Genomic DNA, 14,096 nt, shown 5'->3' on the forward strand with positions numbered 1-14,096 from the left:
CACAAGACCGAGGCGCTGTGGTTCCACAAACTGCCTAGGAGTAAGGAACCACCCGACCTAGCGGTGCAAGTTGGTGATGCTCGTATCGCCATAGGACGGCATATGCGCTACCTCGGCCTAGTCCTGGATAGTCGCTGGTCATTCGAGGAACACTTCAAAAGGTTAGCCCCCCGGATACAAAAAGTAGCTGGTGCTTTGCATGGGCTGCTTCCGAATCTGGGGGGTCCTCGCGAAGGAGTCCGCCGCCTCTATACGGGAGTCGTGCGATCCATGGCCCTCTACGGAGCACCTGTCTGGTCGAAGAGACTGACGGGTGTTCGACGCAACCGAGCGCTGCTCAACAGCGTCCAACGTAAGATGGCCATCCGCGTTGTTCGCGGATATCGCACGATATCGTACGACGCGGCGACTTTGTTGGGTCGCTTTCCGCCACTCGACATCTTGGCGGAAATGGACGCTCGAGTGTACCAGCGACTACACAATGTGGAAGTTGCCGATGCGGAGCCGGCATCAGCCGTCCGGCGATACGAGCACCAGGTCGCTCTGGAGCACTGGCGGGAGCGGTTGGAAGAGCCGAGAAGTTGTCGGCAGCGAGCTGTCGCAGCCGTACTTCCGTGCTTCGACGCATGGATGCAACGACCGGGCAACCTCACGTATCGTCTGACGCAGGTGCTGACCGGGCACGGTTGCTTCGGTGAGTACCTGCACCGGATAGGGCGTGAGGTTGCACCGTCGTGTCACCACTGTGAAGGCAGCCTGGACTCCGCGCAGCACACACTTGCAGTGTGCCCAGCGTGGGAGTCCGAAAGGCGGATCTTGGCTAGCAGGATCGGGCCGGATCTGTCACTGCCCTCAGTGGTGGCAGCCATGACTCGAGGCAAGGAGTGTTGGAAGGCCGTGGTCTCGTTCTGTGAGACCGTCATGGTCCAGAAAGAGGCCGCAGAGCGAGATCGGGAGAGGGCCGATCCAGCTCGGAGGCGACGGCGAAGGGCTCAGGCCAGGTGAGCCCGTCGCGTCCCTGTAGCCCGGGAGTAAGAATAAGGCTACGGTATCTCCTGCCCGTCGTAGAAGGCGACCAAAAGGAGGTTAGGGGCTGTGGGCGGTGAGGACGGGGGTCCGAGCCGCCGCATAATAGCGGCCCCGGGAAGAGCGGCCGTGCATGTGGCCATGTACAGCCTCGCAGGCTGTGAAGGAGTGGGGAGACCTTGAGTCTCCCGGAGAAGAGCTGCGGCACAGTGCGAGGTGACTCCGGTGCGTTCCCCTGGAGATCCCGGAGCACCTATCTGCACTGATGGTGGCCACCGAGGGGGTTTTAGTGGGTAAAAATCCCACATATCCCGCCTTCCTCCCCCGAGGTCGGCGGGAATCTTTCTGAAGATTTCCCCCTCGTAAAAAAAAAAAAAAAAAAAAAAAAAAAAAAAGGTTAGGTTAGGTTAGGTTAGGTTAGGTTAGGTTAGGTTAGGTTAGGTTAGGTTAGGTTAGGTTAGGTTAGGTTTTTTTTTTTTTTTTTTTATTAAATGATTCTACAACTGCAGACACGTGGTCCGCACCTTTTTTTACTTTACTTCTTAAAATTATAATATTGAAAACTACAGTGTTTTTAAAATTCACCACATGGGTGCGCTCCGCATTAAAATGGTAACAAAAATAGCAAGTACAGATATTTATTTCATGATGTCTTAGCATCACAGTTCTAGTGTTCCTTAATTTAAAACTTACAAACTATTATAATATATATATATATATATATAATATATAATATATATATATATATAATATAATATATATATATATATATAGATCAGGACTTAAATACTGTTTTCAATAAAGATTTTAACAATTTTAACATTTTCTGTGACTCATTGGTGATAGGAGCAGGCTTGATTCTAATGGCAGCATAAAACGCGAAAGAGGTGGGCCAATGTCAGCCGTCTTCGGAGAACTTAGTAGATTACTGACAGTGGCTCGCTCTCTTCGTTGTTACGGATGTTGGGTTGCCTTACAGTGAGCTGCCCCTTCCTTTGATGTTATACATAAATTAAAGTATGTTGTGTTGTTTTACATGCAAATATTATATTTTCATATTATATTTATTTATTATTATTATTGTTATTACAGTTATTACAGTTATTGTTGTATGAGGTATGTTGTTTTACATGCTTATTTTATATTTAGTTATTATTAGGTACGTTATGTATATTAAGACGGTTTTTTTTATTTTTTATTTTTTTTTAATATTTATATTTTTATATGGGTATGTTTTTTTTTTTTTTTATGGTATATTTTTTTTCCATTGTTATAAATATTCTTTTTTTTTTTAATGTATATATATATTTTCTCATGCTTTTTTTTTTTTTAATATTATACATAATTTTCTTGTCATTGTTATACTTATAATATACTTATAATGAAGTTGTCAAATCCGGTAGGTTATACATTATTACATTTCACAATCTTCTTATTGAGTATTGTTAGTAATTTATTTTACAGTTATTGTTGTACTAGGTACAACTTGATGGTATAGTAACTTTAACTTGATGATATAACTAATAGTAACTTTAACTTGATGATATAGTTTTAGTAGCTTTAAAATACAGTTATACAGTTGTTATTTATATGGTTGTATTGTATTTGGTGTATACGCTATCGTCGGTCTCCAGCACCCCCGCTGCCAGGCAACTAACACTTGGTTTTTATATATATTTTATTCTATTTTCTTCGTGGCCATTTCAGCCGGCGTGTCGGGCCTGACTCCGGATCCCGCAAGACCTGGAGAATCTTCTCCCGAGTAAGGTGGTCACCTTGCCTTATGGCCATTTTTAGGTTGTAATCTATTATTTTTGTCGTCGTCGCACTCTCCGCACGTAGGATCAAACGTGCGGTGGCATCGTTTTCGGTGCTGTCCGTATAATACGTGCAGCACTTGGTATGCCTGGAGATTGCGACGACGGCATGGGGAACACTAAGGAGGACTTGGTGTGGGTGGGATGATGCACGCACAATTACCACTGTCTCATAAGTTAACCCCTGCGCTTCATGAATGGTTAGAGTTCGGGATTCCGGCTGTTCTCCGTAACCCTGGCTGATTAGCAGTGCCTTCTCAGCCTGGGTGTGAACAAGATATAGGGTGCCGGCTGTCTTTGGAATTTCCGAACCCGTGTACCTTTTCATCGCTAGGGATTTGATGAGAGTTCTGGACGAGTATATGCCGCTGTAGATTTCGTTGAGGGCGTATGCTGCGTCCATTGGGCTCCTGTGCGTACAAAGGAGTTCTTTGTTTATGTTGCAAACCAGGCCTGGTCTGTGGTAAAACAGCGGAAATAGGTTGTTCCGCTCAATGTAGGGCAGTTGATTTATGTCCCCTATGAGGAGTGTTTCACTGGCGCGGGCTACTTGTATTGCCAACACTATGGACCCAAAATGGTTCATGAGGGCTTCGTCCACCATAAGGCGTTTACACGATTCGCCCTCTTGAGTACCATTTACTAGTAGGGATGCCATAGTGCGTACCCGTGACTTGACTTTGTGTCCATATTTGGCTGCCAGTTTCTCTCTCAGATCTTTTGCTGCTTGAGCGGTGGTTGTGACCACTATGTCTCCATCCACGTCAAAGTTCGAGACTATCCAGGTGGATTTCCCGCAACCTGGGACTCCGTTTACCCATGTGAAAGTAGGCCTCGTCCAGTGCTTGGGGTAACTGCTTTCGGACAGACTGCCTGCTATGGTGGTTGCCATTTCAAGCACCCTGTCATCCAACATCACTCTGGTGCACTTGGCAACTACGACTATTGGGTCTTCTGGAGGTGTTTTGAAAACATGAGCCCCTTTGATTTTGGTTTTATCTTCTTCACTTTCCACAAAACCACATGCGCTGCTGTAAGCTGCCATATACGATCCAGACATGCTGCCCGCGAGGACTTTAGCGTTCTTATTGTCGTAGATGGCAGCCTCGGCTTCGCTTAATAGAACCTGTAGCAGGCCAATTGTGTCCCGTCGGTATACCTGGATGATTTTCTCACAGGTGTCCGAATTGACCTTGCGGGTGGCCTTGGTTACTGCTACAAATTCCATGAATGCGTTATACATGTGATCTTGTGGCCCGTGGGCCGATATAAACCTTGGGGGTTCCACTTGTCCCTCGTCTGCGCGAGTGCGCGGTGGACTACGTGGTTCCGAACTTTGACGCGGAGTGGGTTCCATGAAGTCCTCCACAGCCTTCTCCGCCGACCTAGTTCTTCCAAGCCTGGTTAGCTTTTTGGATATTATATTCGGGATCGCCTGGAATGCCCTGCCCAGTGTCGCGAGCATCGACGAGGTGGCGTTTGCGTCGACGGACTTAGAACTCCGAGCCGCTTCTTTCTCCGATTCTACCCGTAACTGGAGACGTTCTGACCCCGATATCTCCGGGTTCGAAACGGGATGGTCCAAGTGATCGGTGGGGACTCGTGGTGCACCGTGACCGTGGTGTTGGGTCAAAAGGTAACTTAGGCTCTGGCCCCTGTCCTCGTAAACCACGATTTCGTGGTGTTTTGACGCCAGGAGTACTCCTTCGTAATCCTTTGTTTCCCCTTTAAAGTAGGCCACGGTCATGGCGTCCACGCTGATCTTCCGAGGAGCGGTCTCAGGTGTGGCCCGGTTGCCTATACGTGTCAGCACATTGCACATCTGTTCGAACTCGGTGGCGTCTGTGCAAAGATCGCCCGCGCAGAACAGTACGATGACCTTGTTGTCCTTTCGCACCAGTCTGCACGTGACATCTTCGACTTCCACCTTTGGTAGTTGATCGAAAACTTTGCGGCGCATTGTGATCTTTTTAGTGCTGCCGTTTACAAGTGCCCCTAGGCCTGGTGATAATGTGACACTGTTTTTGGCCAAAGCATTGCAAAACGCTATCCCTAGACATTCGGTGTTGTTGTCCATGAACAGCGCCGTGCCTCTCAGCCGTATTCCAGGGCGACCCGTATGTGCCAGAGACAGGAGGTCCAGCTTCTGAGTTGCGCGTTTTAGAGCGAAGGGCTTCTGTGTTGTGTTTTGTGTTGGTGTTGGTGTTGGTGTTGTGGTGTGATCGGGTGTGGGTGTTGGTTTGTTTAGAGTGCTGTTGCGTCTAGAAGATATTTCAGCAACATATCCCATGAAGTCCAGCAGGTATTGTCTGGACTTTTTGCACTCTAAAGCTATGTGTAGTGTGTGATGAGTCAATTTGGTGTTTATTAAATATTCTAAGTCCTGGCGTCTCAGCTGGAAGCGGGGGCACTCGAGCAAAAGATGTAACACCGACTCATTTACGGTGGCATCGCACTCGCACCCGGGGTGCTGTTTTAGGTTAAACCTGTGAAGGTATTCCCCGAAACCCCCGTGGCCCGTCAGGATTTGAGTCTGGAAGTGGTTCGGTTTTGCCTCCCTGATGATACGGTACGCTTTATCAACGTCCGGGAGGAACATTTTTGTGATTGAACCAGTTTCAGAACTGTCGTATCGATCCTGCCATTTCTGAACAGTTTCGCTCCGGATTGTTTTCCTGACGTATGAGAGTGGTACCTCCGCATAGTCTGGTTGCGATGGTGTTTTTGAGGATGCTGCCTTTGCCAGTTCGTCTGCTCTTTCGTTACCCGGTGTACCGACGTGGGCCCTGAGCCAGAATAGCCGAACTTGTCTTCCATCTTCTGCGATCCGAGCCATATCCTCTTTTATTATTTTGGCCAGAGGGTGTGACAGTTTCGGATTGTTGAGTAGTTCTAGCGAAGATCTGGAGTCGCTTAGAATGTTTGCTACTGATACCTTACTGTCCTTTACCTTCCTGACTGCCTTATGGAGTGCATAAAGCTCGGATTGGAAAACCGTGCATGTTTTATCGAGGCTGAACAGTTCGTTCGAGGTCTCTCTTCCATCCTCCCACCATGTGAGGGCGGCGCCAACTTTCCCATCCATTTTACTACCATCTGTGTAGATTTGTGGTCCGGTAATATGGAGGGTTGCTATAGTGTCGCTGTCCATGTTCTCCAGGAGCTCGTACTCGGTAGTTATTTGGGTAGCAGGATGCGGGAAGTCTGCAAACTTCACTTTCTGCTCGAGCTGTCGTCCCGGAGGTAGGAAGGTGGTTGATAGTCCCCGCTTGGCCTCGTACATTGCGGCATTTTCTTGTATGCGCAGGTCCAATGGTAACGTCCCCGATAGCGCCAGCACCGATGTCAACGATGCTGTTCTATATGCCTTGCAGATTTTCTGAGCAAAGCAGCGCTGTATTGCTTCCAGCTGTTTTTTATTTGTTTGTAGTTTAGTGGCTTCTGACCAGGCGCATGAGCCGTAGGTGATAATTGGCTCAATCACCGCGACGTATATGGTCCTTATAATTTCTCCATTCAGTCCCCAAGTAACCTTGGCCGCACACGCTAGTTGTTTGTAAATATTTGAGGCTTTTTTACATACTGCCTTCACGTGTGCGTTGAAATTGAGGTTCTTGTCGATGGTGAGCCCTAGGATTTTTATTTCGTCAACAATGGCTAGCGTTTTACCGGACATTTGTATGGCGGGGGGGTCGAACTTTAGTTTCCTAGTTAGCAGCATAACATTGGTCTTATGTGCTGCAAAGTTCAGTTTGTTGTTTTCCCCCCATTCGGTCACTTTTGCCAGCACACTGTTGGCGGTTTCCTCCATTTGGGCTATGGACTTTCCAGAGAAGATCAGGACACCGTCATCCGCGAAGGCTTGGCAGTAGACATCCTCGCCGGACAGTATCTGGAGCAAAGGGTCAAGGATGAGGTTCCAGAAGGTTGGTCCACCAATTGAACCTTGAACACAACCCTTAGATGTGGTCCTCTCACTTTTTGCCCCTGCGTAGTTTACTGTTATTTTCCTTCCTTCGAGGTATGAATCTACCAGCCTCCTCAGATTTTGCGGGCACCGCCTGGTCAGTAGTTGGTGCTTGAGAGCCGGCCACCACGCGTTATCGAAGGCACCCTCTATGTCTAGTGAAACTACAATGACCGATTGTTTTGCCTGTAGCTGAGACCGGATATGTTTCACTAAGTCATAGAGCGCGTCATCCGTACCGCGCTGCGGCATGAATCCGTACTGTTTGGGGTTGAGAGTTGGCAGAAGGTGATACTGTAGCCTGCCCACCAGGAGTTTCTCGAGAATCTTGCCTAGTACTGATAGAAGGCCTATCGGTCTATAAGATTTCGGGTGGGTGTAGTCTTCCTTGCCTGATTTCCTTAGTATGACTACATGGGCCGATTTCCACTGTGATGGGAAGTAAGAAATGGCTAGGCATTGATTTGCGATTTCCATGAATACTTCCTTTTCACAGCGTACGGCTCTGGCGCAGATATCTGCAGTGTACCCATCTGATCCTGGGGCTTTCTTCGGGTTTTGTGCTTTAAGCACAGCTTCGACTTCTGCCTCAGTAAAAGGTGGGTCCACTGCCGTATTTTCCCTCACTTGGTGTTCTTTCCCGCACTCCACTGTATGTCTGAGTTGCGTATGGTATGGTTTGTCTGTGGTTGCAGAGTCCTCAGGGTAGAATGTGTCGGCTAGTAGTGCGGCCGACTCTTCCTGGCTGAGTGTTTTGCCGGTGCAGTTACGCAGTAGCATGTCTTCTTGCCTGCCCGCAGTCTGCCTGAGTACTCTGTACACTCCATCCCACATGCTCTCTCTGTCCTGTGCAGTGCAGAAGGTTTTCCAACTCTCTGTTTGGGCTTCAGAGGCTTTCTTGAGATATTCCTCTTTGGCCTCAATGTATTCCCTCAGCACGTGTTCTTTTCTGATTGGGGCAGCATTTTTAATTCTACGCTTTTTGCGCAGTACGTCCTTGTGCAAGGTGTTCAGCTCTGGTGTCCACCATGGAGGCGTGGTGTTTGTCTTCCTGTTGCCTGTTTTCGGAATCGCGTGCTCGCACGCTTCCTCGATGGACTCTATGTAGGCTTGTATATACGACTCCAGTTCCTCGTGGCTTTTTGCCGACCTTATTGTGTTGACGTTGATGTTCCTCCTTACGAGAGATTGATGTAGCAGTGAGTCGAAATCCTCCCAATTTGCCTTATTACAATTGTACCTACTGGTGGTAGTTCGAGGAATTGGTTTTAATTTTCCTCCCACCGCCAGGGTGAATGTTATTGCGTTGTGGTCGGCTGTGGTCAGATCTCGGTCCACATACCAGTTGTTGATCTTCCCAAGCAAGGGTGTCGAACATGCCGTCACATCGACAAAGCTGCTGTGCAGCTTCCCTCCGCGGTATACTTCGAAGGTCGGTGTGTTGCCGCTGTTTAGAACTTGGTAGTCCATTTCTGACAGGAAGGAAACATAGTCCTGGCCTCTTGGGTTTTCGGACGGGCTGCCCCACCAGTGGCTCCAAGCGTTTATATCCCCGCCGATAAGTATGTTGGCCGTGAAGGAGCTTAGTTTTTCGCATACTGCTTTAGTACGCTCAATGTAGGGTGAGATACTGTCGTCACCTTCGTAGTATACGGACACGATTCCAAGTTTTAGTGGGCCTGCTTCCACCAAGACTGCTGCTTCCGTTTCTGTGACAAGCTGGGGGTCATGCGTTACTCTCAGCCTGTCACCGAAAATTATTACAGCAGCCTTGACGGGCTTCTGGCGGTTGATTACACTGGATGGTTGGGTGCACTGGATTACTGTTGTGCCGGGAACTTGTTTGACTATGCCAGAGGATCCCACATATGGTTCCTGGACAATAGCTACCGCGGTTCCGTTGTCCTCAGCCGCTTTCAGAAGCTCGGCCGTTGCCTGTTTTGATCTTTGCAGGTTGGCTTGGATGAAGTGGAGTCTTGTGTGCCCGTGATTACTTTGGTGGACGTTCCCCTGTTGAACTGTTGCGTTAGCAGTACGCGACCCTGGACCGCGCTATGTTGTCCCACATTTGTCTTTCAGGACATAAGTCGCTGTAGGCTATGTGGGGCTCAATACTGGAGGTGTCGCCCTTCTTTTTTAAGCAGTTTTTGCAGGTGGGTGGTTTCTTGGCCTCCCTGGCTGGACATTCCTGCCAAGAATGAGATTCGCCGCAATAGTTACAGCTCTGATTCTCATCTTTGCACATGGGTTTTGTGTGTCCAAAGCCGAGACATTTGGCGCACTGTACGAGGGGTGATTGGTCCTCCACTGCAGCTCTGCCCAGACCAATATGGACCAGACCCACCTCCACCAACCGCTTATGTAGTACAGGCGACACCTCCAGCACTGGGTGGCACTGGAGGTTGTTGCGTGCCTTTTTACGGTAGCGCACCGTCATTTTCTTTTCGTCCAGTGCTAGGCCCTCAAAGGTGTTTTTGTTTTGGGCCTCCAGGATCTCTAACAGCTCCTTATCGCTGTGGTAGGCCATAACATTTTTTAGTCTTACCAGCGGGTTTATTAGTTTTCCACTAACTACTTCTAAGTCGTTTCCTAGGCGATCAAGCTGGGACTTTACCTGTCGTCACCTTCGTAGTATACGGACACGATTCCAAGTTTTAGTGGGCCTGCTTCCACCAAGACTGCTGCTTCCGTTTCTGTGACAAGCTGGGGGTCATGCGTTACTCTCAGCCTGTCACCGAAAATTATTACAGCAGCCTTGACGGGCTTCTGGCGGTTGAGGGTGCACTGGATTACTGTTGTGCCGGGAACTTGTTTGACTATGCCAGAGGATCCCACATATGGTTCCTGGACAATAGCTACCGCGGTTCCGTTGTCCTCAGCCGCTTTCAGAAGCTCGGCCGTTGCCTGTTTTGATCTTTGCAGGTTGGCTTGGATGAAGTGGAGTCTTGTGTGCCCGTGATTACTTTGGTGGACGTTCCCCTGTTGAACTGTTGCGTTAGCAGTACGCGACCCTGGACCGCGCTATGTTGTCCCACATTTGTCTTTCAGGACATAAGTCGCTGTAGGCTATGTGGGGCTCAATACTGGAGGTGTCGCCCTTCTTTTTTAAGCAGTTTTTGCAGGTGGGTGGTTTCTTGGCCTCCCTGGCTGGACATTCCTGCCAAGAATGAGATTCGCCGCAATAGTTACAGCTCTGATTCTCATCTTTGCACATGGGTTTTGTGTGTCCAAAGCCGAGACATTTGGCGCACTGTACGAGGGGTGATTGGTCCTCCACTGCAGCTCTGCCCAGACCAATATGGACCAGACCCACCTCCACCAACCGCTTATGTAGTACAGGCGACACCTCCAGCACTGGGTGGCACTGGAGGTTGTTGCGTGCCTTTTTACGGTAGCGCACCGTCATTTTCTTTTCGTCCAGTGCTAGGCCCTCAAAGGTGTTTTTGTTTTGGGCCTCCAGGATCTCTAACAGCTCCTTATCGCTGTGGTAGGCCATAACATTTTTTAGTCTTACCAGCGGGTTTATTAGTTTTCCACTAACTACTTCTAAGTCGTTTCCTAGGCGATCAAGCTGGGACTTTACCTCTTTGGCGCTCTCCTCATTCCCCATGCTCAGCACCACTTTACGGTTTTTACCCTTACGCACTTTGTCGACTTGGATGCCCGTACCTTTGAAGTCCAGCGACGTCCGTATCGTCTCTATGACGTTGTCCCCGGTGTTATTGGGATCCTTGGACGTCACTATGATCGTATGTTTCGCCTTAGGTTTGGGGCGGGCCGCGACAGATGCGTAGGTGGTGGTGGTGCTTAGAGGTGTGAGCGCCGATTTATTTTTATTTTTGAGGGCGGAGTTAATCCACACCAAGTTAGAATTTAGGGCCTTTGATTGGCTGGCCATCTCTGCCACATCTGCCCTAAGGGGAGTTATAATTTCCTCCAGATGTGTGGCCGTGTCGGAGATGGCCAGCTCGGCTCCAATTCCAAGCTGCCCCGATGTTATTGGGCCGCTCGTGTGTATTTGGTCCTTAACTTCCTCAAGTTCTTTTATAATGTCGTGGGACCTGGCTTTAAGTCCCACTGTCTCCTCCCTAATTACCTCCCGTATGGTTTCCTCTGTTACTGGTCTCGTGCTGCGGAGCCAAGTTGCTATTTCTTGAAGCTCGCCCTTGAGCACGGAGATCTCCCGGTTGATCAATTGGAGATCCTCAGTAATTCCGGTACGGGGGGTCTCTGGGGGTGGGGATTTTGGAGATGGGTGCCCTGTAGGTGGAGTCTGGGCGTCCATCTTCATATAGTGGATCTCATTGGCCAGGTCCCCGAGTTTTAATTTTATCTCCTCCAGAGCCGGTCTGAGGTCAGGATGTAGGTGTTCGTTTGCAGTGGTCGCCATGGATGTATCCTGCGTAGTTTTTTGGGGTCCTTCGCTGGTTTTGTTCGTTGGAGGTGTCACCTCTTTTGCTTCGATATGGACGGCTTTTATGGTCTTCATAAAGCCGTCCATCTCAAAGTTCAACCAACTTTGAACCCCCGTTACCGCCTTATGGGTACCGGTCCAGGCTTCCCTTGCCTCGCGCAGCAGCACCTCGGAGCGCTGTCTTTCTTCCACGAGTTGTTTGTTGTGGGCGCGTTCCACCCTGACCATTTCCCTGGCTGACCTGCACTTTTCCTCCTCTCTGAGGAGCTTGTGCCTGTTTCTTGAGTCAGCAAGAGATAGCACCATTTCGTAGAGGTTTGATAGTTGTTCCACAGCGATCGCCCGGATCTCTCTTTTTAAATTGTTTGCTGACTCTATGGCCCCCTTGCCGGCCATGAGGTATTCCCGGGCCCTGGCTGTAGCGAGGTCCTTACAGACACCGGTGTGCTTCCCAATAACGGGAGGAAGAAGGCTCTCCCTTCCACTGGCCACACTCTCGATGTCCGTCCAGTCTTCGTCCGTGAGCGCCTCCTGCTCGTCATGTGCTGCTTCAAGTTCCCTAGATGGTGATGGGGACTTTCTAGGTGACTTCACGGGGGTGGTCGAGACAACGATGCCGTAAAAGTCATTTTTAGCGTGCGTCGGGGAGGCGCTGGTGGACGGTTGTGGGTCCTCGATGTGAGCCTTTTGGGCCGTATCTTGACCGGCTTCAGGGGGACTGTGGTGTGATTTGTCTGTTGTGTGCGTGTTTTTTTTGTGTGGTGTGTGGGGGTCACAGAGGGATTCGTCTGCCACAAGGTCGCGCGTCTCGTCCACGGACATCTTCCTTGCGACGGATTGCGCATTCTTTATGGAGACTGCCCTCCGTAACCCTCCCGTGTGTATACGCTTTGTAATGCCCTTCGCTTGGGCGATACTCCGGCAAAGGTTGCTCGGTCCCTTATTGCCACTAAGTCTTTTAGGTTTAGTGGCAGCCGCCCGGTGTTTGGCGGCTGGGACCGGAGTGTAGGATATCCTTTTGCCGATGCTGGGTCCTGCCTTGATTTTTGGGTTTTGTGGGGTTTTAAGGGGAGTTTGTAATGATGACTCGGTCCTCCCTTCCTCGATGGTCTCCGGGGTCCCCGCTGAGATGTTGTCCTCGAAGAGGTTTACTTTAGTTGGTGTTGTGTTACCTGACATTGTGGCTACTAAAAATCGACGATTTCGTGCGCAAACTTAAAGAAATTCTTAGTAGTATATAGTTAACCTCTAGAACTGTGATGTGGATTATTAATATTTTATTATTTATTAAAAGTTATTGGCAATAATTACAATATCTTTCCCTAAACCGAATTTGGAAAAACCCTTGGAGCCAATCGGTAGGTCTTGTTTTTCCGATTCTAATGAGCCCAAGCACGGGTCTCTGCGGCCAAAACTGGCGGAGTAAGGCTCCGAGGGGGTGAGGTCAAAATTTTGAGGGGGGAGGGGGGGGGGGAGAGGTTTCGTGGGGAGTCTATGTAGGGGGGGGTTATGATTGGTACTTTTTGGGAGGTCTGGTGGGACGCGTAACTGGGGGGGCCCACAATTAGTGTGGCCAAAATTTAGAAAACCCTTGGAGCCAATCGGTAGATCTTGAGATTCCGATTCTAAGGAGCCTAAGCACGGGTCTCTGCGGCCAAAACTGGCTGAGTTAGTCTCCGAGGGGGTGAGGTCAAAATTTTGAGGGGGGAAGGGGGGGGGGAAGGTTTCGTGGGGAGTCTATGTAGGGGGGGTTATGATTGGTACTTTTTTGGGAGGTCTGGTGGGAAGACTAACTGGGGGGGGTTCACAATGACAAAAAATATTGAGTCTAAAAAAGGGGGGGGGGGTGACCTTAGGTCAGATATCGCAATATAAAAAATAATCGGACTCCTCTACCTTCTTCTTCCTGGGGTACACCTGGTGAGTTGACCTCTTCGGCGAAAGTCCCAGCTCGGGGTCGTTCCTGGTTCCGGAGATCCCTCGATCCTGGACCGGAGCTGGTGCCGAAGGTGTGGTGCTGGTGCGGGTGGAAATTCGTCAGGTGCTTGTATGCGGCGGTGGAGTACTGATGTCTGCCTCCTCTCGGTGAAGTCAGTACTTCCCGGTCGTAGATGGTTCAGGAGTTCCGTTGACCCTCGGAGGGGGATCAGGAGATGGGGAGCCTTGAGGGTCTGAAGGGTTACCTCGATGCTGTGGAGAGGTCCTGGTGATTTCTCGAGATGTTCGGAAAAACCAACTCTCTGCCGTTCGCTGTTCAGGATATCCCTCGATCCCTGATGATGACCAGCCAGGTGTCTCACAGCTGGTCGTCCAAACTCCTCGAGCCCTCGTAAGTGTCTTCAACTGTGGCCGCGTCACTTGTTTACAGCCAAAATGGCTGTGACGTCGTGCAGAATGTCGGCACGTGTAAGTTGTTGGAAATTTTCCAGTAATTTACTAAGGGAAATATGGCAACTTACGAGGGCTGTATCTCCTGATCGGGTAGGGTTATCCACGTGGTTGAAGCGCCGGTAGATGTAGCTCGGCGCTCCCCTCGCAGAGAAGTCAAGATCCAATTTTGAAGACGTTCTGGGGTGGTGTAGTTGAGTTCTGAAGTTAAAGTCCTGCGGTTCCCGATTCTTCCAGGGTAGGACGTCACAAACGATAATCCTGGAGAATCAGCCACAAAACTCTCACCAGACACTAATTTTGATAAAATTTGAGCACTTTTACTATTTTTAGCGAATTTTTCCGCGGAGCAGCGTGGTGTTAGTGTCGCTATCGGATGAGTACTGGGTTAGGTTAGGTTAGGTTAGGTTAGGTTAGGTTAGGTTAGGTTAGGTTAGGTTAGGTTAGGTTAGGTTAGGTTAGGTTAGGTTAGGTTAGGTTAGGT

The 14,096-nt window shown here is 49.4% G+C and overlaps 2 protein-coding genes across 2 annotated transcripts; both read right to left on the reverse strand.

Annotated features, from left to right (window-relative positions):
* Positions 1–1,943: 1,943 nt before the first annotated feature.
* On the reverse strand, positions 1,944–9,793 carry LOC119691733. The gene is made up of 3 exons (XM_048625060.1): positions 9,435–9,793; positions 3,164–8,450; positions 1,944–2,019 (listed from the first exon to the last, which is right to left on the reverse strand). The coding sequence occupies exons 2-3, from the start codon at positions 8,278–8,280 to the stop codon at positions 1,944–1,946; spliced, it is 5,193 nt and encodes a 1,730-aa protein (XP_048481017.1). The 5' UTR covers positions 8,281–8,450; positions 9,435–9,793.
* On the reverse strand, positions 8,629–12,675 carry LOC125489366. Its single transcript, XM_048625096.1, has 2 exons — positions 10,394–12,675; positions 8,629–9,424 (listed from the first exon to the last, which is right to left on the reverse strand). Exons 1-2 carry the CDS (start codon positions 12,401–12,403, stop codon positions 8,837–8,839), a joined length of 2,598 nt encoding a protein of 865 aa, XP_048481053.1. The 5' UTR covers positions 12,404–12,675; the 3' UTR covers positions 8,629–8,836.
* Positions 12,676–14,096: the final 1,421 nt, after the last annotated feature.

The sequence above is a fragment of the Plutella xylostella genome, chromosome 13 (assembly GCF_932276165.1).
Source record: "Plutella xylostella chromosome 13, ilPluXylo3.1, whole genome shotgun sequence".
NCBI lineage: Eukaryota > Metazoa > Arthropoda > Insecta > Lepidoptera > Plutellidae > Plutella > Plutella xylostella.